Source organism: Lethenteron reissneri, chromosome 12 (assembly GCF_015708825.2).
Source record: "Lethenteron reissneri isolate LAM-NWPU_2019-01 chromosome 12, ASM1570882v1, whole genome shotgun sequence".
NCBI lineage: Eukaryota > Metazoa > Chordata > Hyperoartia > Petromyzontiformes > Petromyzontidae > Lethenteron > Lethenteron reissneri.
Window position 1 is genome coordinate 1686899 of NC_083790.1, and position 24794 is coordinate 1711692.

A 24794-nucleotide genomic window follows, 5' to 3' on the forward strand; every position below is an offset into this window, starting at 1 on the left:
CGCACTGCAGGCTGACCGGAGGTTCACTCTACTATCATCACACAAGTATGCGTGGTGAATGCAGACTCGATGTCTTGTAACAGGTGTCTAGTTGGTGTTTGCACATCTTAATGCCGATATTTAAGTACGGTCAAATAACTCGCGCGACACCACATAGCACCAGGAGTCTGCACGCATTCAGCAAGGAGCCTCTACAATGTAACACGATTTATTTTACAGTGGACTTTAATTCTCGTCATGTTTATAAGAATACAGATTTAAACATTTCCATGCCCATTTTTACCGAAAACACCGTAGGGTTAGTGCGTCTTTTTTCACGTTTTGGCAAAATGTAACGTTTCAAAATGTTCTAAACATTATGTATTCACCGTCTATACAGGACACGTTTTAACGCGTTTGGTGAAAATAAGATGAAAACTGGTCGTGCCAATTCCAAAGGTTATATATATATATGTACAGTTAATGTTTTATTGAGCGTACATACCATACATAGCATCTCTTTAACATTTTAGTGGAATTTTTTAAAAATATGTTTGGGCTTATGTACACGAAAAACGACAGTGTTTTTCAATTAATTGGCCAAAATAATCCACTCAAATGTTATTTTCTAATATATGCCACTTTTTCAAAGATTCAACAGGTGATGTACCCGATTTCATGTTTTAGTGGAAAAATACAGGACAATAAAAATTATCTATTTTGGCCCAACAATTCAGGATAATAGAAGTTAGCGTGTCAATTGATTGCTTTTTTATCTTTATTTTTGGCAAAAATAAACTTGATTGTATTCTTCAATAAATGCCACATTTAGCAGGAATACATCCGTCGCATTAGACACTTCAATGGTGATGTAATCTGTCGCGCCAGCATTTAGAAACTCGGCACATCATATCTACGGGCACTGGAACGCTCTCCTGACGTCATCGTCAACATCATCGCCAACATATCGATGGTCCTAATTTTACCAAACCTGAATAATGAACCCACATTTACTCAACGGAGAAATGCGTGGCAGCCATCGCCTCCCCGGTGAAGCTCTCCTGGGCTAAAATATTAATTACAAAAATAACCATCATTGTCATCTCACTCACAACACCTGATCTCAAATCTCGCTCCACCACTCTCACATCACCCACTGTCGGATACGATGACACTCCGTCCAACGCTCTTCCTCTTGCGTACGGCCAAGTGAACAGGCGAGGCCTTTTGAATTTCTGCTGCTGCCTCCGATGAATTTCAGAAGGTGGCAGCCGTTCCCAGGGTGCGCCGCTTCTGCCGTCGCGTTACATTGTCCCAACGTCGCGAGCCATTCCACGGCAGCATCCGGGCGTGGCAGCCGAGCAGAGTAGGAGCAGTCCGCTTGCTCCACCAGAGAGCGTGCGTTGTATCGGCCAGGCGACGTCGGTGACACACGCCTGATTGCTTGGCAGCTCACCATGCTCGCTAATCAGTGGAGTCCTTGGGTCTTCTGGTTTAGGGTCAGGCTTTCCCGCGGTCTCAAGGCAGTGCAGGCATTGCAAGGGGCAGGCGAGAGCAAGTGCTTCCGTCTTTATCTTTCAAATGCCGTCCGCGTTGACGTGGCCGCCCGACACAATAAAAAGGACACAACGCAAAACCCTGGGCCCCGCTGGCTCCAACTAAAGTGAACCAAGCACTCGAATAAAGAAAAAACACTTCGCTTTTTAATTTATATAAACTCATTCTTAAAATACGCGGCGCATCTATGAAAACAGAATTCACACAGTCGCGGTTCGGCAAGTTACAGCGCACCATTGAAGCGCGTTTTGCATTTTCGCGACGCGCTCTGCATCGGTGGGTAGGAGAGCAAGAAAGCTTTGCTGCAAATGCGAGGCCGTCTGACCTCTTGACCTGAACTCTCAAGTTTCTGAATAAGGTGCAATGGAATAAATGCAGGCAGCTTCGACTAAGCATCGATGAGTTTGTCGTCTATCTTATGAGTCCCACGGTTCAACTCTTCCACACCACAGAGTTCCAGGTCCCAAGTCACAGCAAGAGGGTTTCCACTCATACTGGTTTTCTCTGGATTGTCGCTGGCCTGAGAAAATCTGTTGGGTGTCGTGGGAATTCTGTAAGTCTTCCCAGGACATTAAAAGGTTTTTTTTTGTCAGTTCAGAAATAAAACAACCACTCAAGAAGATGAATTCACGCGCAGTTCTCCCCCCCTCCAGTTTCGGTGAGATATTATTTGTCCCACGATATATCCCGGTTCTTTTGTACCTCAAGAGGTGGCAGCGGTGGACAGGACAGGAGGCACAAAGGACTCGTCAGATTGAGCCAAAGAGGAATTCTCTGTGAATGATTCCCATATCACAGTCTCTTCTCGCTGGGTGCCCAAATTAGTTTTTTTTCTTCCCCAAAAGTAAATATTGCATACTCATCGCCCCAGAAGCAATCATGCGGTGGTGGATCGACGACCAGCCATGTTCAATCCACTGGTGGATGAAGGCCTCCCAAAGGCGCCTCCACCTCTTACGATGCTGTTGCTGCGATATAATAATCCAGCGAGCACCTGCACACGGAACTCATTTCATTGCTCCATCTCCACGGTGGACGTGCTCTCTCGGATGTCTTACCTTCCTTGGCTGGAATGTCAACTGAATATATATTATATATGTTATATACACACACTGCAATTTGTATTTATAGCGTCCAACGCGTGCCCACTTACTCAAGACGCTGAGTAATTTCATATCGATCACCGCAGTGGCTGAAAGTACTCGACTGGAAATGCATTACAAGTTCACAAAATCCCACCCCATCATCCATCTGGCGCCAGACAAACTATTCTCCGGCACAGTAATGTGAAATTTCTGCCACTGGTGGCAGCGGTGCAGATAGGCGCTTCCCTATGCTCATGTTAGCAGAGGGTGACTTTTTGGAACTTTGAACTTGACCTTTGACTGACGAATGTTGAGATTTCTCCAGGTGCCACGAGAAGCCTGCTGTCGGGTGTGCAGGCGGTGCAACTCCACCAGGTTTCCAATTGACCAGAGGGGCCAAGGTGCCGGGGGGGGCAGGGGTGGTGGGAGGGGAGGCCTCATTTCATAATCCTCTGCACCAAGCCTCGCGCCAAACCACGCTATGCCACCGGGCGCCGCGCGAGTCTGGTTTGCGCGACGTTCGGTCGTGTGTGTCCGTGTCCTCGGCTCAGGATGGCAGGACTGTCCGTTGAGAACACACCCTGTACTTCTCTCTCTCTCTCTCTGTGTTTACGTCTTTCTCTCTCTCGCTGTACAAACATTCAAAAGTTCAGTTGCCTGCCGCCGTTCCACCTTCCGTCGCCTCACCTCGACGCTCGACTCCGCGATGGCAGCGGCTCCATTTACACATCCAGGGGAGAGGTGAAGGGCTCCACAGTGGAAGAGTAGAAGAGTTGGTGAGCAGAAGAGTGGAAGAGCTGTGATCATTGTCGTTATCGGAGCCTGGCGCATCTTAGCCGGGACGTAGCCGGCGCTGCTGGTGCTAGCACTTCCTGCTCCCCCCTCCCCCTCCCTCCCCCCGCTTGAGGACTCAGAGCTCGCTCTGCTTGACGGGCGGCTCGAGGCGCTTGGAGAGAACGTTGAGAATCTGCTCGAACTTGTCGTAGCGCTCCGACTGGGCCACCTCGGCGCCCTTGCTGCCCCACAGCAGCTTGAGCATGAACTCCGTGCGGAAGACGTCCAGGAGCCTCTCGTCCCGCACAGCGCCTGCCGGCAGGGAGGGAGGAGAAGAGAGGTGGGGAGGGTGGGGGGAGGGCGGCGGGAGGGGAGTCAGGGGGGGGGACAGGGAAAAACACGGAGAGGTCACGGTGATGAGATGTTAACTACCTCACCTGATAGACGGGAGGTCGTAGGTTCGATCCCAACCCTGACGCCTGTGTATTTGGAGTTTGTGGATTCTTATCCGGGTTCTCCGGTTTTTCCCTCCACATTTAGAATCGACATCACGAGTTTAGTGAATTCGGCTGCTATAAATGTCCACGCGATAAACAACTGCATTGGACTATCTTTGTGGCTAGGTCGCTGCTAAAATAGAGCTAAGTAGCTCAGTGGGCCTTACCTCGTAAAATAAAATAAAAATTCTTTAGTTGCGTTTGTAACTGGCGATTTATTATGGGCCCCGTCATAGGAACGTGGAATGTCCACCACTGGCTCTGCAGGGTTGCAGGGAGCAGACAAGCACCGGATGCCTCATTGCTCTCATTCGAGCAGCGATTCTCCTCCTCCGTGAATAATTTGCCATCGGAGCGATTCGTAAATTGAGTGCTCGTAATGTACTCATCCGAGTCGTACGAGCAACCTCCGATTAGCACGGTTGGCTACGTACGGTGTGAAAAGAAATTCAACACGCAACGCACAACCACGAGTAATCGGCAATCGGTAACACCGACGGCTACTTTGGCCACGCGCGTGCCGTGGCGTGCGCCACCACCTGCGAGCTTGGCAGTCGGCGTTGGTGCTGTAGATGCGCGCGTTGGCCGCGACGGAGCGCCCGTTCTCCAGGTGGCGCAGCACGGCCTCCAGGCCGTGGTCGGGGCCCTCCCAGGGCTCCGGGGGGCCGTCGAGCGCGAGGCCCCCGCACGGCTTCTCCAGCAGCTGCAGCAGCGGCACGATGTGCGGGATCGTCGTGTTGGACAGCGGGAGGCCCTCTGCGTCCGGAGAGGGGACAGGGAATGTCAAACAAATAAGTAAATGCCACCGGTCGATTTTAAACAAAAAATGTAGTGGAATGTTTATTTTAGAAGGTAAGGTCCACAAAAACTACGTAGCTCTTTTTCAGAAGCAACCTGGCGGCCACAAATGATAGCTCAACGAAGTGGCTTATCATCATGTGCAAATTTCTAAACGCGTGATGTTGATTCCAAATGTGGAGGAAAAAAACCGGAGAGAGATCCGCACGACCTACGGGTAGAGAGAACCACGCAAACTCTAATAGACAGCAGGCGTCAGGGTCGGGATCGACCTCCTACATACCAAGCTGAGGTAGTTACCATCTCGGCACAGTGGTATCTCTTCAGCTCCAACGAGCTGACCGACTGGTCAGCGTGTGCGAGTCACTCGACCCGACTGGAGATCAGCAGCTCCACCGGACCGGATGCTGACCTCTGGATGACGACCCCCCCACTCCCGTGACCCTCCTCTGCCCTGGAGCCTGACCTTTGCCCTCGTTGAGCGACTTGAGGAAGGGCTTGAGCTTCTTCTCGTAGGCGATGGCGCTCTCCGTGTGCTGCTGGCGCAGGGCGGCCCACGTCTGCTCCAGCCGCGTCACCTGCGTGCCCACGGCAAAGGTCAAGGTCACGAGGTCGTCGAGCCAAGGGCCACGCCATCGATGCCACCGCACGTAGGCGAACGGTGATGCCGTTCGCCTACTTTCTGATGCAGAACGTCGCAGCGGTTGGGAAGAAGGGTGGGGGGAAGGAGGGAGGGGGGAGAAGGAGGTTGGGGGGGAAGGAGGGAGTGGAGGAGGGATGGAGGGAGGGAGCGAAGGTGGAGGGGGAGGGGTGGGGAGGAGGGGGAAGGAGGGAGGGGGGGAAGGAGGGAGGGGGGCAGGGAGGGAGGGAGGGAGGGAGGGGGGAAGGAGGGAGCGGGGCAGGGAGGGAGGGAGGGGGGAAGGAGGGAGGGGGTGATGGAGGGAGGGGGGCAGGGAGGGAGGGAGGGGGGGAAGGAGGGAGCGGGGCAGGGAGGGAGGGAGGGGGGGGGAAGGAGGGAGGGGGTGATGGAGGGAGGGGAGCAGGGAGGGAGGGAGTGGGGGAGGGATGGAGGGAGGGGGCCACACCTGCGGGAGGTCGAGGGCCCTCATCACGGCGGCGAAGCCGAACAGGTTCCCGAACGAGGAGCGCAGCTCCACCGCCAGCTGCACGGTCTTGTGCAGCAGCGCGGCGCGGTCGCGCAAGTTCCCCGTGCAGCCCAGCACGTCCACCGCGATGCCGATCGCCAGCGTGTGGAACCTAGAGGGGCGGGGGGGGCGGTGCGAGGTCGGGGTCAAAGGTCAGCACGACGCCGATGGCCGGCACGAGGGGGCAGCGTGCGTGTGGGTGTGCGCGAGGACTTCTCGCCGCGCGCTATGAATCCGCCAACCCCCGAGTCCAATTCCCGCTCACGGTCAACGGTGGCGATTATTTGAACCGATCCCGGACCCCTCCCCCTAGGTCGACTCAGCCTTAAGTGAATACCTGGTGCGGCATGTCCTTCCCCGCACCCCGATTAGCGCGGTTGGCTACGTACGGCGTGAAACAAGTTCAACATCAAAACGAAACATCAGCCCCGGGGAGACAAAGGCGGCCGGGCGCGGTGCTGCGTGACGCAGCGCCTCCTCGTGCGCCGTCCGTCACGGGCGCTCGCTCGACGCCGCTTTCCCCGAGGGTCCGTCCGAGGCTGCGCCGTCCGAGCGCGCGCTCACCGCTCCATGAGGTCCAGGCGGAGCTGGTGTCCGTGCGGCAGCGTGAGCAGCTCCAGGCCGGAGGAGACCCCCATCCTCCGGCGCCGCTCCTCCGTCACCCCGACGACGCGCGCCACCTGCGGAACAGACGGCGCCAGGTCAAGCGGAGGGCTCCCGCTGGCGCCAGCCGGCTCGCCGCTGCACTGACGAGTGCAGTATGTGTAACCTACTTGATGTGCTGCCTCCCATGAGGAGGAGGTACAGACAACACAGACGGAAGAGACGACACATGGACGATACAAAACAACACAAACGAGACGGACAAGACGCAAACGAGACAGACGGTCGACCCAAGTCGGACGACACAAAAGAGGCAGACTGTGGCGCCCCAAGCCTCGCTCTGGCCATGGCTCACGGCCAGAACGACGACCCCCCCCCGCGCCACCCCCCCGGCCCCCCCGCACCCCCCCCCCCCCCCCCCGCACCTGGCAGTCGATGGCCGTGATGTGGCCGGCGATGGTGCGTGCGTCGTGCCCGCCGAAGGTCTCCTTGACGAGGCGCAGCACGGCCGTGTCCAGGGGCTTGTTGTCGGCCGGGAGCAGCGGCGAGCGGAACGCCCCCGGCTGGAACGCCGACTCCGTCTCCACCTCCGGCACGAACAGCTCCTCGTCCGCCTCTGTAGCGGGGGGCGGTGAGCGACACGGGTGGTGAGTGAGGGTGGTGAGATGGGCGGTGAGTGAGGGTGGTGAGACGGGTGGTGAGTGAGGGTGGTGAGATGGGCGGTGAGGGAGGGTGGTGAGATGGGTGGTGAGTGAGGGTGGTGAGACGGGTGGTGAGTGACATGGACGGTGATTGAGATGGATGGTGGATGGGCAGTGGCAACGACAGACAAAGATACAAACAGACGGGCGGCTGGATGAAAGGACAGCAGATGGATGATCGTGGTGACCAAAGTGGTGATGGGACAATCATGGCAATGATGGGTGGGCAACAATGATGCCAATGTTGCTGCTGATGTTTGGTGACAATGCTGATGAAGATAATTGATAATTTGTGATGATGATAATTGGTGATGATGACAAAGCTGCTGATGATGATAACGAAGACGGCGATGACGACGGCACGCAACTCTTTCCGTCGGCCAGCCGCGTGACCCTGGCGTTGGTCCGCTCGCCCTCCAGGACGGAGAAGTTGGTCTCGGAGCGGCGTGCCGCCTCCCTCGCGGCCGCCACCTCCTCGGCCACGAGCCGCTCCACGTGGCCCCTCTTCCTGGAGGCCGGAGTTCCCGCCCCCGGCAGGGGGATCTCGACGACAGACAATCGCAAAACAGGGCCCGCCGCAAAATCAAAACGGCGAAAGAAAATTCATCCACGCGATGCACCGCTGTGATGGCGATGACGACGACGACGATTGACGGTGCTCGTGACGAGTGGGGGGGGGGGGGGAGTTCATCTGAATCAGCTGTTGTTTTTCTCACAATTATTTTTCCCCAAATGTCACCCAGATCACCCAGAAAGCACTCAAAACTCATTTTGAGCTCAGAAGCTAAGTAGGCGTTGAGAGCCCGGACGGCGCGTGGATGGGCCATCGCCACGCACGGCACGGGTGTTACAGGCTGCTCGATGTGACGGGCAGCAAATTCAACTATTGTACTACACTTCTATGCTGACACATACACGCTGCCCGCATTCATCAAATTCGCACTGACCAACCCCCCTCCCCACGTCCATGATCTGCATGTGGTACGGAGGCCCTGACAAAGGTGAGTGTGCATCGTTACGTGTGGATTGGGCTTGCGGAAAAGGTGCGGCCCTGCAATGTCTTGCTGACGCCACTGCTCCCTCTGGAGGGTAACGGGATGACAGCGTCAGACAGGGCGATTGTGACCGTAATTACGGTGCACCGGTGCGCGAGTGATCCGCAGTGCGGCCGCGACGCCCTCGCCCTGCAGGCGACAATGAGAACGAGCTGTTCGCCGTTTCTCACAGGGCCGCCCCTTACGCTGCAGCGTCTACGATAGCTTCACATCGCATCTCAGACACATTTTAAAGGGGTGCGGGGCGATGATTGGCGCCGCGTGGAACACCGATTGAGTAAATTGCCGTGCAACTTTCGAACTTGGCAAAAATTGGACGCGCGCGATGGCCAACGGCGTCACGGGATCTTTGACGTCGACCCCGAGTGTTAACCAGGGCGGCCCGCCGCAATCAAACCATGAACCTCCGCGACGAGCGCGCCACCGTCCCGGGCCGCCAGCGTGCGGCCACGGTCACGGCGCAAACCCGGCCGCAGTGTGGACGGGCGGGCGGGCCGCTCTCACCGGCCGCAGCTCGCAGTAGTGGCCTCCCGTGGCCTCGAGGTCTGCGCCGATGATGACGGACGGCGCGCGGCACGGCTTGGGCGGGGGCTTGCCGTTGAGCTGCCCGTCGGAGCCCCGAAGGCCGCTCCTGGCGCCGGCGGCGGCGGCCGAGAAGGAGGAGCAGGAGGAGGAGGACGCCGGCGGGGCTCCGTCGAAGGCGGACGCGAGGGCCGCGCCGTCGGGCCCGACGCGCCGCTGGAACGTGGGGCTCAGCACGGGCTCGCTGTCCGTGCGGAACAGCGGGGAGAGCAGCGCCGGGGTTTTGTCGGAGCCGGCGCCGCCTGCCGCGCGGCCGCGCTGACCTGCGTGGCCGGGAGTTGGAGAAAGAGGGAGAGAGAAAAAAATCTCGGTCTTGATCTAGCCGGCGGTGACGGTGACTCGGTACGAGAGCAAGCGGAAGATCGGGCAGGTCCTGGTCTGTCCGTGGACTTCATTCGGTTGTTCTCTCGCGCAGTCAATGCTTCGTGATTGTTTGGCGGGGAGGGGTGCACCGGTTAAACATCGCGCTCCGTCGTTTCGACGGCCCGTGCCAGCAGATGGAATCGAACCGGCGACCTCCGGGGGTTGCACGTCCGGTGTGGGGGGTGTGGGGGGGGGTTGAGGGTACACGCACCCAGCGGCAGGTGGCTCTCGGACTGGTGCGTGTGCAGGTGACGGTGCTTCTCCTGCAGGTGGTCGAGGTTGGTCGGGTGGCTGCCGCTCTTCTCCTTCGCCCTGCGGTGAACGACAACGGCGAAGATGATGGGAGTGATGGTCAGAGGAGATTGACGGGAAGGGGAGCGGTGGGCAATAGTGTTGGGGGGTTAGCCCCTGTCCTGGTTTCCCCAGGGATCGTCGTATTATTGAGGAGGTAGCTGCAGCAGCTGTCCTGGGGTAACAGTTGAGTACCAAAAAATAATAAACCCCTCACGACGATGCGTTTCTACGTAGTTCTCCGCTGGTATGTCTCATGACATAACGCCCGCAGCACATCATCACCACCATCATCGTCAATCACTCAATCGCGATCAACGCACTGCTGGACGAAGGCATTCGTACACCGCTGCCACCAAACGATGTTCAACATAATTATAAAAACAACAGAAACCCCCAAATGAAAGCACAGATACCCTGCTGGCGGCCATCACTTGGTGGGGCAGCAAGCCCAATCCCCTCGCTCCTCTAAATCCAGGAGCACAGCGGAGTCTCTGTACCGCTACTGATATAAGCAAAGACATTCAAACAAACGGGAACGTGTCGGGCACCTGACGAGGCTGGCGGACGATCCGTCCTGCCCGGCTGCATCCCCCATGTTGAGGCTCAGCCGCTTGGCGAGGGGGTGCTGAGCGTGACCCCCCTGGGGGGCGGGGGAGCTCCCCAACGCGCGACCCCGCGCGGCCCCCTCCCCCGCCCCCCCGCCACCGCCGTAGCGCGCCTCCAGGTAGCGCAGCGGCACGGTGCGGTTGACGGGCCGCGCCACGACGGCGCCGGTCTGCGCCGAGATGGGCCGCCGGTTGCCCACGTGGAAGCGCACGAGCGCGGGGACGCTGTCGAAGCACTCCTGCTCGAAGCGGTACTGCACGCGGCTCCGGCCCGTCACCAGCGGGGAGGCTGCGGGAGGGAGGGCGGGGAGGGCGGGTGGGTGGGATAGAGAGTGAGTGTTGTGGGAGCACTGTGGAACGGGGTGAGAGTGTGGGGGGGCGGTGGTGTAGTGGTTAGCGCTACGAGTTCGATTCCCACTCAAGGCCACCGACGCCAAGGATGGTTATCTTAACCGGTCGTAGCCCCCCCCCGCCCCTGTTTGCCGTTCCGGCCTTCATCGGTGCTGCTACTCACAAGCAGCACTTGCCCCAACAGTTTTTCAAGGCTATACGGGGGATCTTTGTCTTTGTGGGAGGGTGGATGGGGGTGTGAATGTTGACTGGGCGGTGGTAGAAGGTTGCCCAGTGGGGAGAACAGGTGGTGCGTCGGCCTATTAAAGCTGTTGTCAACCCATGGCACCTCCTGTCAGCAAGAGCCTTCCACACTTCACGTGGCTTCAAAGTGCGTGTGGTTAGCAGCCTGTGCGTGTGTGTGTGTCTGTCTGTGTGCGTGGGGGGAGGGGTAGTGTAGCGATTAGCGCGCTGCGCTACGAACCCGGCGACCCGAGTTCAATTCCCGCTCACGGCCAACACCCGTGACGAGTATCTGAACCGCTCCTGGGCCTCCGCTATGTCGACTCAGCCTCAAATGAGTACCTGGAGCGGTGTATAAACATCGTCACTGGGGAGACAAAGGCGGCCGGGCGTGGTGCTGGCCACTCGTCCCCCCCCTCGTGCGCCGTGCGGGGGCCTTCACCGGTGGCTCACCCACTGCACTTGCCCCAATAGCCGCTCAAGGCTTTGCGGGGGATCTTTGCCTTTGCAGGTTGACTCCTCCTCACCTCTCGATGTGGAGATGGGGGCCACGCTGGCCAGGAGCTCGCGGTGGATCTTGAAGTGGAGGGGGGCGCCCCCCCAGCGGCACGTGAGCACGAAGTTCCCTGGGCTCGACACCGAGTCGCGGATGAGGAAGTCTCCGTCGTTCCCCATCGCTCGCTCGGCCACCTGCGACCACGGCGAGCGACGCAGCCAGTCACGTGACCGCACAACCACAGCAAGCGACAAAGATCCCCCAGTGTCGCCTTAACAGACTGCTGGGGACAAGTGCTGTTAGCGAGTAGCACATACGAAGGCCGGCACGGCCACACGATGGGGTGGGTGGTCAGCAACGCGCTCAGGTCTCCACAGCAGCCAAATTTGTTCAAATTCGCAATAAAACGTTCAATGTTTGAAGAGCCGCCACGCGTGGTAATGCGAGACGGTGGCGGTGGTCCTTGAAGAACGACGTCGTCACAGAGCGGTCCTCAAAGAGCTGCAGGTTGCCGGCCCCCGTGCTCTCGGGCTTGGTCTCAAACAGGGGGTCGACAGCACGGACGGCTGGAGGAAGGCGGCGGTGGCGGCCGGGTGGGGGGGGGGGGCGTCACCTCGCGCGGCAAGCAGCCGTGGTACCACGCGTGGCTGCGGATGTCATCGCTGCCCAGCTTCAGCTCCTCCTCCAGCTCCTTGCGCAGCTTCTCGGAGCTTCCCTCCATCAGGCAGCGCTCCTTGGTGGTGAACTGCGGCGCAAGGAAAAAGGAAGACGAATTTGTATTTCCGGCACAACCGCATCCGGTACACTCCCCAGCCACCTCTCGCCGTGGCTACCGTTCGTCTTCGTGCCACCGCACCGCCGCTGCTCTGTGCCAGCGACCGGTGAGAAATGAACCCTCCGTTGTGGAGTGTAGGATGATGTACTGCAGAGATGAGTCCATTGCAGAGAGAGACACTTGAACACGAGGTGTAGAGAACACACACACACACGGACGCAGGCTAACGATACTAGACTGTTGAGAAAAAGAGAGTGTGACCTTGTGCAGGACGTGACCTTTTATGAGGTCGCACTCACTACGCACAGAGTAATTGCCGCAAAAAAACCCACAACACCTCGCAAATCTCGTCAAGGAGCCTAAACCATCGCGCCATCCTCGCGGTACCAGCGGCTTCTGGCGGTCACCGCATCGCACGCCTTCATCAGATTGCACTTCTGTGGCCGTCTGGAACGCTCTTCCTTCCGGTATTAGGAAACCACTGGAGCTGTGCACATTGAAATCATCATCCAGATTAAAAACTCATTCCTCGAGAACTGCTTTTTGTGTTTAGTTTGTTGTCCTTACCCCATACCTCCGATTAGTGCGGTTGCCTACGTACGGTGCGAAAGGAGTTTAACGTACGCACATACATACGTCACGACGAGAGGGGAAGATGGTTGATAGTCAAGGGTTGTAACGGAGTGGCAGGGAAGGAATAGAATGCATCCGAGAGAGGACGTCCACGGGGGCGAAGAGATGGAGCGATGGGATCGGTTCGTATTTCGGCGCTAGGTCGACTATTGCGTAAGAAGCGGCGGCGGCGGCTTCGGGAGGCTTCCATCCAGCAGCGGATTGACCACGGTCGACGACGACGACAACCGACCCATGAAACGCGAGAGATGCAGATCGTATGAGAAGCAAACGCGTGACCTCGGGGAGCCCCGGAGTTGGATCCGACACCGATCCTGTCGGCGAGACTCCTCGAAGCTTCGCCACGTGGCTTCGTCAAGCCACGACGAAGCCACGTGACGAAGCCACGTGACGACGCCACCACGAGCCCAGCAAACCGACACGGGGGAGCCTCGGGGGGGCGGGCGAGGGGAGCGGCGGTCAGTGACCAGTCGCATGACAAACGTGGGGGCAGGCGGTGGGTTGCCTTGACCTCTACCCCCTTACCCTCCCTGGTGGCCAAAGCTACGCGTTGGGGCTTCCTTGACGACCACCATGAGATTTGTCTCCAACAACAGTGTCAAAGAAGAACAACAACAACGCGTAGCACCCGCTACAGGGATAAATGTTCGAGACCGTGAGCGTGACGCTGATGATGTGATTAGGCAAGGGGAGCCACGATATGTAACAGCCCCGAGACAAATGAAACATTGGGGCCCCACCTGACCGATTGAAGTCAAACAACCCCCCGTGACAGATCCCATAAGGTGTCTATAGACACCCTATGGCGTGACTGCACGGTGAGCACACAGTTTGGGTCGCATGGCCACAGTCGCACGCCTCTGGCTTGTCTTTAATTTGTCTCTATGGGTCTCTATGTTTCTCTATGGGTCTATGAATCTATATGGGTCTCTATGTATCTCTATGGGTCTCTATGTATCTCTATGCTTCCCTATGTATCTATAAGGATCGCTATGTATCTCTATGGGTCTATGAATCTATATGGGTCTCTATTAATCTATATGGGTCTCTATGTATCTCTATGGGTCTCTATGTATCTCTATGGGTCTCTATGAATCTATTTGTAACACAAACTGCAGTATCGGCCTGCTGTTGACAATGCTCCAATGTGATTCATAGTTAGACCTGTGTCTTCCGTGGAGGAGGAGGAGCAGTGTCAGAGCACGGAGGAGGTGTGCGATGACGATGTTTGTGTCTCGGACGAGGTGTTTATTGGCGCACGCGATCACCCGGCGGTTCTCACGCGTGCTGGACGAGCTTCATTTATTTTATTTGCAAATCTCCGGGAAAGAGCAAAAAAAAAACAACTCCGTGTGTTTACAGAGCTCGGCACCGGCTCGGCTAATGGTGGAACTCGGCATTTGACATCACCAAAGGGGACCCCCCCCCCCGTCCCCTAAGTCTGGCTCTCGTCCATAAACACGGAATTTTATTTTAGATCACTCAGTCACGGGATTCTATTTCACGAGGGTCATGCCACGTTGCCTTTTCATTGAAAGATGTTTTCAGCCAATTATTGATGAGCGTTCTATTATTATTACTATACCACGTGGGAGGAAATTTGGAACACCCGGAGAAAACCCCGCGGCTTGCGCGAGGAGACAACGCTCTATCCCCGCACCTCCGATTACCACGGTTGGCTACGTATGGTGCGAAAAAAGTTCAACTTACATATCACACATCCCGTACAGAGGGAACACAGCCAGGCCACGTCCTAGTGCCCCCCCCCCCTTGTTGAATCTATTTTAAACCTCAGCCAGTGGTGGAAATTCCACATTACCATTGCCGAGAGCTGCAGATCCAAAGGATAACCACCGTGGACTTCCCAATAAGGTGGATACTCTACTTGTTTAAATAAGCTCAAAAACATTCGTCTATGACACTCGCCTAAGATGAAAATAATTATTATAATAAATACATACAAATACTAGGAGCGACGTGTCAAGCAATGGCCCCGTTTCTTAATCTCTCTGAAGAAGAGTCATTGCCCGAAACGTCGCCTATTAAACGCACATTCGATCATGGCGTGTCCTCGATGGAACGTGGATGGATATTCCGTACCCCACGTGTAAGGAGGGTGGGGTTGGGGGGGAAGCCATGCCCCCCCCCCCCCACCTTTTCTCTAAACACTGAACAACAACAATAGAATTCATACCCGGCGAGAAATGGAATCCCAAATGCGCGCGTGCGTCCTTGGGATTCCTGCCGGCCATTAAAATTGATTTGGCGACATCATCTCGGTAATAGCCTGGCGGTGGTGGCGGTGGTGGTGGTTTGCGGTAGTGATGGTTACGGTGGTTGTGTTGGTGGTTGCATCGTGGTGGTTGCGGCGGTGGTGGTAGTTGTGTTGGTGGTGGTTGCAGTAGTGGTGGTTTTGTTGGTGGTGGTGGTGGTGTTGGTTGCAGTAGTGGTGGTGGTGTTTGTGTTAGTGGCGGTGGTTGCAGAAGTGGTGGTTGCGGTGGTGGTTGTGTTGTTGGTGGTGATTGCAGTAGTAGTGGGGAGCGGTAGTGTAGCGGTTAGCGCGCTGCGCTACGAACCTAGCGACCCGGGTTCGATTCCCGCTCACAGCCAACATCAGTGACGATTATCTGAACCGGCCCTGGGCCTCCCAGAGGTCGACTCAGCCTCAAATGCGTACCTGGTGCGATGTATAAACATCGCCACTGGGGAGACAAAGGCCGGGCGTGGTGTTGGCCACCCACCCCCTCGTGTGCCGTGCCGGCCTTTATAGGTGCTCGCTAACGCATCTCACAAATAAAAATGCAACGTATCAGCAATATGACTCTGCTCGGTCACGAACGCGTTAAATACTCGGATCCGTTACGGAGCGGGAGCGGCGGTGGCGATGGGGACCGCCGGCGCCTTAGAGTGGGGGGCACCCCCCGCCCCCCGCCCCCCACCCTCGCCACCCCCACAGTATTTCTCCTAACGCCGTCGCCGTCTTTATGGATCCGCCGATCATCGCAGACGGCGTCGCGGGGTGGGGTGAGGCGCCAGTCCCATCCTGCGAGACGTGTGAGTGTGTGTACACGTGAGTGTGAGTGTGTGTACACGTGAGTGTGTGTGCACGTGAGTGTGTGTACACGTGAGTGTGTGTACACGTGAGTGTGTGTACACGTACGAAACCTGGACCCCTCTCTAAATGGAATATCTCTGCCAGTTTGAAACATTCAGGCTGGCCTGCCTACGATGTGTGAGGAGCTCACAGATAATTAATTATTGAAAGATCTGGACACATTCCCATCGGTGAGCTCCTCCGGCAGGCGATGCTACGTTGGCCGGGTCACGTAGCCCGCATGGCCAGCCATCACATGCCCAATCCGTTTATGTTTGGCCGGATAGAGGGGGCTAAACGGGCGCGGCACGGGCTAGAGAAGATCAACCTCTATGGAGGAGGCACGTGAAGGACGCTGCTTCTGGGCCGTTAGAGACAGTCGCCCTCCAGCAACAGTGGAGGGCAGAGGAGCGACGCTCACAACAACGAGCGGAGCACCGGGTGGATACAATTCAGCAAATTGGCGCAGTGGGGAGGGGTGATCTTAGCCCATGTGTTATTAAAATAAAATGCATTTTAAAATAACACACTGCATTACACTTAGGAATTTAAAAAATGTGTCTACTTTAACATTTTAATTTCCCCTGTAAATTATGAATTCGGAACGTGGGCCAGAGAAATGTCTATTCAATTTACAAGCCATGTCCAGCAACGATGGAGGGAAGGAGAAAATAACAAATACAAGCACAGATAAATATTTATATACATAAATATTTATATACATTGAAATTCAGAGCTCGGCTCAGAGTGGTTTACGCTTATCGAATGTTGCCACAGGCTCTTTCATTTTAGACTTGCCAGCTGTGCCTGAAACCTGAAGTCGAACTCGGGATTTTTTTTGGTGCTATGACCTCTGAACTTTACCCAGTATGGTCAAACAATCCATACGACCATGGGGAGGCCTTGATCCAGCAGTGGGTTGACATAGGGCCCACTAATGATTGACATTATATATGTTACATCCAATTGATTTCACAATACACCCTGCCGCGCCACGCTAGAGAGACACTTACAGCCACTACGATCGCAAAAAAAATATCGAATGGAATTCTGAACGCAATCACGCAAAATCAAAATCGCAACATCAAATCATCAAATCCGGTCAATCTTTCACCGGCCTGGAATCGAACCCTTCCACGTGCCGCCCGGCGGCAAGGCGGCGAGCGTGGACGGCGCTGGTTGCCTGTTGGTCCGCGTGGCTAACGCAGCGGTCATCACTTTTGTCGTAATCACCCTGACGGGAGTAGGGCACGGGGGGGAGGGGGGACAGGCGAAGACGCCCCCCTCTCGAAATTCCGCACGCACGCCTCATTACTCCGCCGTCCACATCACAGAGAGCTTGCCCCGAGCACAGACAGATGCCGATTTTAGCGATGTTAATGGAGGTGGGTGGGGTGGGGGGGGAGTTGTGAGGGGGCAGGGCAGGGCAGAGGGGTGGGCGTGGAACGGAAGAGGCGAAGGAGGATGGATGAGCCGGCTGAGGCTCGACGCAATCTGTGCAGGCGTTGCTGCCACGGGGGTCCCGGCTGGGGTTAGAGTCCGGCTCAGGGCGAGGGCGTTCATTGATTGGCGGTGCTGGCGGTGGAATGTCTGGCCCGAGTCTCGGGGTGCGTTTTGAAAAAGAGCCCAGCTACGTTCGGCCCCAAAAAAATGCTCCTGCTGCTACTGATGCTGATGGTGTCGTGCTTATTGCTGATGATGATTAATAACGAGTTTCCTGCTGATGCTGACAACGATGATGATGATGAAGATGACAATGACATCATTCATGATGACGACGATGATGATGAAGATGACAATGACATCATTCATGATGACGACGACGATGATAATGCCCGTCCATGAATAAGCACAACCATAATATATAGCGGCCGTACATTTGGGTATTTGCGACGTTCGTGGGGCACGGGGCGAGCACGAAGGAAGGCGCTGCTGTGATTCACAGATTGGACGGGAGGAAGCGATGCTGCTGCTGCTGCTTCTCTGTGTTATACCAGTCGAGTAATTTGCGGCGTCATAAAATTAAAAGGGAAGGATGTTGGACTGTGACGTCGGCACACGCTGCTGGCTCGCTCGTCTCGAACGACGCCGAGTCGGTATATTCTTAAATACACGCCGCAGTATTAACTCGGGCGGCCTGCCCGATCCCGAACACTAAACCGCGAACCTCTGCATCAACGCTGGCCCGCGTCACCGCCCGTTGCGCGGTAAGGAAACGGACGGAGCCACCACCGCTGCATTCGCATAAACAATTACACCAAGGCATGGACCACCTCCCCCACCCCCAAATTAATTGCTCCTCCATCTCCCCCCTCTCTCTCTCCACTCTTCCCCGCTGCCTCAACCACTGTTCTCTCTCTCACCCCCTCTCTCTCTTTCTATCCAAGCTCTCATGATTCACTGCTGCCCCTGGCCATGCTACGCGATGTGCACCCGGGGCTCCGATAAGCGCAATCAGCTAATGCCATCTGCATGCGTCGCGTCGGGTTAATGGGCCCGTATCGATCGCTTGTGCAGGAATTCCAGAATCTGGGATTAGAAGAGGCGTCACCCGGGTGTTGTGTGCGCGCGTGTGTGTGAGGGGAGCGGTGGCGCAGCGGTTAGCGCGCGGTGCTACGAATCCGGCTACCCGAGTTCGATTCCCGCTCACGGCCAACACCAGCGACGGTTATATGAACCTGTCCGGAGTCTCCCCTAGGTCGACTCAGCCTCAAATGAGCAACTGGTGTGGTGTTGGCCAGCCACCCCCTCGTGTGCCGTACCGGCTTTCATCGGGTTCGCTAGCAGCACTTGCCCCAGCAGCCTGTTAACGGCTACACGGAGAACCTTTGTCTTTGTGCGTGCGGTGCGTGTGCCTGCGGACGCCTCTCCTCCGAGCGATTCGGCCGCGGTGCCCGAACGAACAAACGAATGAACGAGGGAGACGACACGGACGCAAGTAACGTAGAGGGGAAGAGGACGCGCACGCGCACAGCCGCACCTCGTCACATCCGCTGCAGGAAGGTGGCCTCCTCACGCCGCGAGGGCTCGCGGGTTCGGGTTGTTTTCACCATACTTCACCCCCGCGTCGCTCAGCCACGCAGCTGCCTGGGCCAACCTGGCGTGCGGAGCCACGCATGGCCCAGGTTCGATCCTGATTAGCCCAGGTTCGAACCTGCTTAGCCCAGGTTCGAGCCTGCTTAGTCCAAGTTCGAGCCTGCTTAGCCCAGGTTCGAGCCTGCTTAGCCCAGGTTCGAACCTGCTTAGCCTCCGAGATGTAACGAGCCTCGTCGAACTCGGGCTGATTCAGCCAAACTGATGGCTTCTAAGTGACACGGCCTTAGCGGCGGCCGCTTGTTGCTGCAGAGGCTCACGGGTTGGAACCCAGCAGGCCGCCCCGGTTAATACTGCGGCCGGCGTATCCGCAATAAAATACTTGGCGCCTTCACGGTTGGACGTTGAAGAGCCCCTTTTTGAGTCGCCTATCGCGGCGTGCAGCCCGCTTCGGCGAGACGCCGTGGCGCGAAAGGAGCTGTGTCAAAACAAATAATAACAATGGATGTTGTTGTGTATGCGTGCCCGGCTTCGCTGGCAGTGACGCACTTGTGCGGAAGCGGCGGGGCTTTTAAAAGAGGGCCCAAAATTAGACGACTCACAGCCGAACTATTACGGGCGCCGTAAATTTAAATTCTGAGAACTTTTATACGGCACCCTCGCACGGATATTTAAAGGCGGTTCCCTGTTGCCTAATGGATTGGCGTCGTCAGACTTGGCGAGGATGGCGGCGGGAGCCACAGCTGGTGATCCATCTTGGATTGCACCACCCAAAGGAACCACCACAATGTACCGTACCCGATACGCCCGCTGGGGGACATGCTACGTGGGCAGTGCAGTACTACCGCATCGCATATCCGACCGTCACGTGCCGTCCTCCCTGACCGATCAACCGCACACACTCCAGCTACGTGGTACTTAACTATCATTTGTTTTATTATATTTCACCAGGTAAGGCCCCAACTGAGCTTAATAGCTATTTCAGAAGCGACCTGGCAATCACAGATGATAGCTCAACGGAGTGGCTGATCATCATCATCATCACGTGGGGATTTATATCAGTAGCCAAATACTCCCAAACGCGTGCTTCTAAACGTGGAGGGGAAAAAAACGGAGGACCCGGAGAAAAATCCACGCGACCACGGGGAGAGAAAGACACGCAAACTCCAAATATACAGCAGCAGGCGTCGGGGTCGAATCCACGCCCTCCTGTATACCCGGCGAGCTAGTTAGCATCTCGCCACTGTGGCGCCCCGAGCTTGTGCACGTGGTGCAACTGTGAGTTGCTATCGGCGCGTGTCCCAACCTGCACCTCGCGACGACTGCCCTGTTGGGTTCCGGCCACGCGGCAGCCAGTCCGCTTCTCGCTATGGCCGCGACTTCCACGTCACGTGCCACGAGAGGTTAAGCCTCGCATGCCGTGTCCGTTTCAAGAAAATAGAAAAAATAAAACGCGTGACGAATTAAAATGTCTGGCAACGCTTAAAGGAAAATAGAGCATGCGAGTCCCTGCAGACATGTTCGTCAGGTCTGCAACGCAACTTTTAATGGCACAATTTCGAGAGAAAAAAAAATGAATGCAATGAGGACCAGCGTGGTCTGCATCGAGAGGCCAACCTTTCCATGCATGTGCACATGCCTACACATACCTACACATACCTACACGTGCCTGCACATGCCTACACGTGCATGCACGTATCTGCCACATACCTGCACGTGTCTGCAGGTACTTGCACGTGCATGCACTTACACGTGTATTTGCATGTGCACACAACTACACCTGCACCTCCAAATATACCTGCAAACAGACGACTCTACCTGGACACAGACGCCTCTACCTGCACAAGACACCTGCAGCTGCACAAAGACACCTGTACCTGCACAGACACATGTAACTGTGTGCACACACCTCTACCTGCACACACACACCTGTAAGTAAACACACCTGCACCAACCTACACCTGCACACATCTGCAATCCCCTATGCCTGCACACACGCGCGCCCACAACCTAACAAGTACAACAGCAGCCGCAAGTGACGGTGACGTCACAACAGCGCCTGTGCCAGACTAGGTGCCCTCGGTTAGCACAGTAGGGGGCACAGGTGGTGCATCGACCAGTCATCTCGGTCATCTCAGTCAGTCGACCCGTGGCACCTGCTGGGTCTGCCCCGTGACCTCCTGCCAGCGGGCGTTCGACACTTCACGTGGCCTCAACGTGCACCTAGCCTGGCACAAGCGACGTGGTGACGTCACCGCCACTTAGTGGCGAATGGCGGTTGTTGTTGTCCTCGGTTATGTCACCAGAGTGAGGAGTCTTTGACACGTGCAGCTTGACCTCCCTTGACCTCCTGCCGGCAGGCAGATCACGGGCACACACCCAGGTGAAAACTGGCAGAGATGACTGGCAGCTGCATCACCCGTGCTGTTAGCGAGCAGCACCTATGAAGGCCGACACGGCACACGAGGGGGTGGGGTGGCCAGCACCACGCCCGGTAGCCTTTGTCTCCCCAGTGGCGATGTTTTGCACACCGCGCCAGCTACTCAATTAAGGCTGAGTCGACCTAGTGGAGGCCCAGAACCGGTTTGAATATTCGCTGTCGCTATAATTCCTCGTGAGCGCGAATCAAACTTGGGCCGTGCGCTAACCGCTGCACATCCGCTCACCACAAACACACGCGCACACACACACACTCACACACACACGTGCACACACACACGTGCACACACACGTGCACACTCACACACACACGTGCACACTCACACACACACGTGCACACACTCACACACACGTGCACACACGCGCACACACACGTGCACACACACACACACGTGCACACATTCACACACACGTGCACACACACACGTGCACACACTCACACACACGTGCACACTCACACACACACTCAAACGCGCACACACTCACACACACGTGCACACACACACACGTACACACGCAGGCACACACGTGCACACACACACGTGCACACACACACGTGCACACAGTCACACACGTGCACACACACACATAACGTGCACACACGTGCACACACACACACGTGCACACACACACACTCACACACAGGTGCACACGCACACGTGCACACACACGTGTACACACACACACACGTTGTGCACATTCACACACACGTGCACACACACACGTGTGCACGTACCTGTACCTGTACACAGGAGCTGCGGTAGAAGCAGCAGGAGGCGGCTGACAGAGCCTGCCAGAAGCTGCATTTTTGCGTCGACATCGTGCACGGCTTCTCTCCAGCACCACCGCCACCGCTGCTCCCACCACCACCACCACAACCACCACCACCACCACAACTATCGTCGTCTACACCGCAACCACCTCCTCGTGCCGACCAGATGCCAGCTCTGCCTCTCTCAAGCTCTGCCTGCGGCCGTGACCCCCCCCCCCCTACCACCACCACTACCACCACCACCCCCTACCACTACCACCACCCCCTACCACCCCCACCACACCTACCACCCCTACCACCACCACCCCTACCACCACCACTACCACCGCTACCACCACCACCCCCTGCCACCACCACCCCTACCACCACCACCTACCACCACCACCCCCTACCACCACTACCACCACCACTCCCTACCACCACCGCCACCACCCCCTGCCACCACTGCCAGCACCACCCCCTACCACCACCACTACCGCCAATATCGCCCCCACACCCGCTTCTACCGCAGCCACCTCCTCGCTGGAGCACGACACCACCACCGCCCTCCTCGTCTCTCTCCCTGCAGCGCCCTCCTCTCACGCGCTCCACACCCCGATGCGCCCGGTCCGGGCTAAGAATGCAGTCCTTGTTTGTCGGTTTCCAGCAGCAGCAGCAGCAGAAAAAATGCTCCAAATTCCCCGATCGGACCCCAAAATAACGCGCGGGCGAGACCCGACATCGCCGAGACCCTACATCGCTTAGCAGAGCCGCCAGGGTCTGGATGCACCCCCAGCCCCGTTTCACCACCGCCGACACCGCGCGCGTCTCTCTCTCTCGAGCAATTATGGGGCGGTAGGAATACCCAGGAGCCAGCGACACCGCTGTGTGAAATAGGTCAGACCGTCTGCCTCTTGGTCGGTCGCTCTGTCTGCCTTGACGAGTGGTCTGTCTGTGTCTCTTCGCCTCTCTCTCTCTCTCTCTGACCCTCTGTTGGTCCCGTCAGATCTGCCTGACTTGTCGGGTCTGCCCGTCAGTCTGTCGGCGGGTCCGGCTGCCTGTCTTCAAGGCTCCGCAGTCAATCGGCTAGGTCAGTTCAGAAGACCTCTCAGTCAGTCTGTCAGTCTGTCAGTCGGAAGGGCCGCTCGCTCGCCCGCCCGCCCGGGTCCTTCTCTCGCTGCCAGCCTCACGATCTTCGTTGCTCCTTTCCCAGGCACGCCGCTGCGGGGCTAATTCAAGCCAAATTCTCATCCGCACGCTCCGAGCATCTGGTCGTTTCACTCCCACAATCGCCCCTCCCCCTCCATGTAACACGCTCTCCCTCTCTCTCTCCGCTCTCTCTCTCCGCTCTCCCCTCTCTCTCTCGCTCCGTCTCTCTCTATCGCCCTCAGCTCTCTCCGCTCGCTACCCACTGCTGTTGCCAGCCTCTCCCCATTTCTCCCTCTCCCACTCTCCCCTTTCGCTCTCTCTCTCGCGCGCGCGTTCTGCCTCGTCAATTTGCGTTCCATTCACGCGCTCTCCGCCCCCCCCCCACCCGCCTCGTTCCGCTTCCCTCGCCTGCCCTTCTCCAGTCGGCTGCCACTTGCAGATGTGCGTCCAGGCGGGCGGGCAGCTGCCCGATTTGCCTGTTTTATTTTTACATTTTAAAGGCTCGAGGAAAGGATGAAAAAAAATATTTCCCCTTCACATGCCATCCCTTGGGAGATGATGGCTCAGTGCGCCGGGGGGGGGGGGATGAGGGAAGGGTGGGGGAGGGGCGTGCGACTGGGTTGGGTTGTGGGGGGTCGCGGGGAGTTCGGGGAAGGGGCCTTGGCAGCTGGGATGTTGGGGGGAGGGGCGGCGCGATTGCGAGGTTGCGGTTTATGCAGCACGGTCTGCAATGTCGTCATAAATTCGCATAACAAGCAACCTGTAGAGAGACCACCTATGGCTGGCTACCCCCCACACCCACCCACCCACTCGCCGACCTATGCAGCCACCCATCCAGTCACGCGAACCGCCACCCTCCCATATCGTCAGCCATTCGTTCGTTCATTCTGCCACCCAGCCAGCCACGCAGTCGGATATACAGCCATCCTCTCAGCCACTCAGCCACTCACTCGCCCAGCCACTCACCCAGTCGTCCACCCACACACTCAACCACCCACCCACCGACTCAGCCACCCACTCAGTCAGCCATCTAGCCACCCACCCACCGACCCAATGACCTACCCACTCATCGACCCACTGACCTACCAACCCATCCACCCACCCACCCATCCAATCGCACAGACACACATCCAGCCACTCACCCTTCCACCCACCCACCCATCCAATCGCACAGACACACATCCAGCCACTCACCCTTCCACCCACCCACCCATCCAATCGCACAGACACACATCCAGGCACTCACCCTTCCACCCACCCATCCAATCGCACAGACACACATCCAGCCACTCACCCTTCCACCCACCCACCCATCCAATCGCACAGACACACATCCAGCCACTCACCCATCCACCAACCCACCCATCCAATCGCACAGACACACATCCAGCCACTCACCCTTCCACCCACCCATCCAATCGCACAGACACACATCCAGCCACTCACCCATCCACCCACCCATCCAATCGCACAGACACACATCCAGCCACTCACCCTTCCAGCCACCCATCCAATCGCACAGACACACATCCAGCCACCCACCCATCCACCCGCCCAGCCAGCAAAAAAAAAGGATGACGTCACCTGGTTTTTAAAATAATGCATCTCTCAGCCGATCGCTGCAGAATGTCACGGCGTGCAACCTCGGCGACCCGCGTCTTCCCAGGGCTGTTTAGGCAGCTGGCTCCATATGTGACACACAAATATAAATACAACAAATAACCGCACACATCCATAATTCATGAGGTTTAAGGAATTTCTCTTTGCTATATCATGGCCCATAGCCGTGTCGGATTGAATTGTGGTTTTGGTT

The 24794-nt window shown here is 56.9% G+C and overlaps 1 protein-coding gene across 1 annotated transcript; it reads right to left on the minus strand.

Annotated features, from left to right (window-relative positions):
• Positions 1–3404: 3404 nt before the first annotated feature.
• On the minus strand, positions 3405–22048 carry LOC133341731 (breast cancer anti-estrogen resistance protein 3-like). The gene is given in 14 exon segments (XM_061550387.1): positions 3405–3707; positions 4432–4444; positions 4446–4648; positions 5157–5268; positions 5776–5947; positions 6400–6515; positions 6864–7054; positions 7508–7682; positions 8699–9039; positions 9351–9451; positions 9982–10327; positions 11139–11301; positions 11721–11852; positions 21818–22048. Coding segments are annotated over 14 exon segments (2325 nt in total). The 5' UTR covers positions 21902–22048; the 3' UTR covers positions 3405–3531.
• Between the last annotated feature and the right edge of the window lie 2746 nt (positions 22049–24794).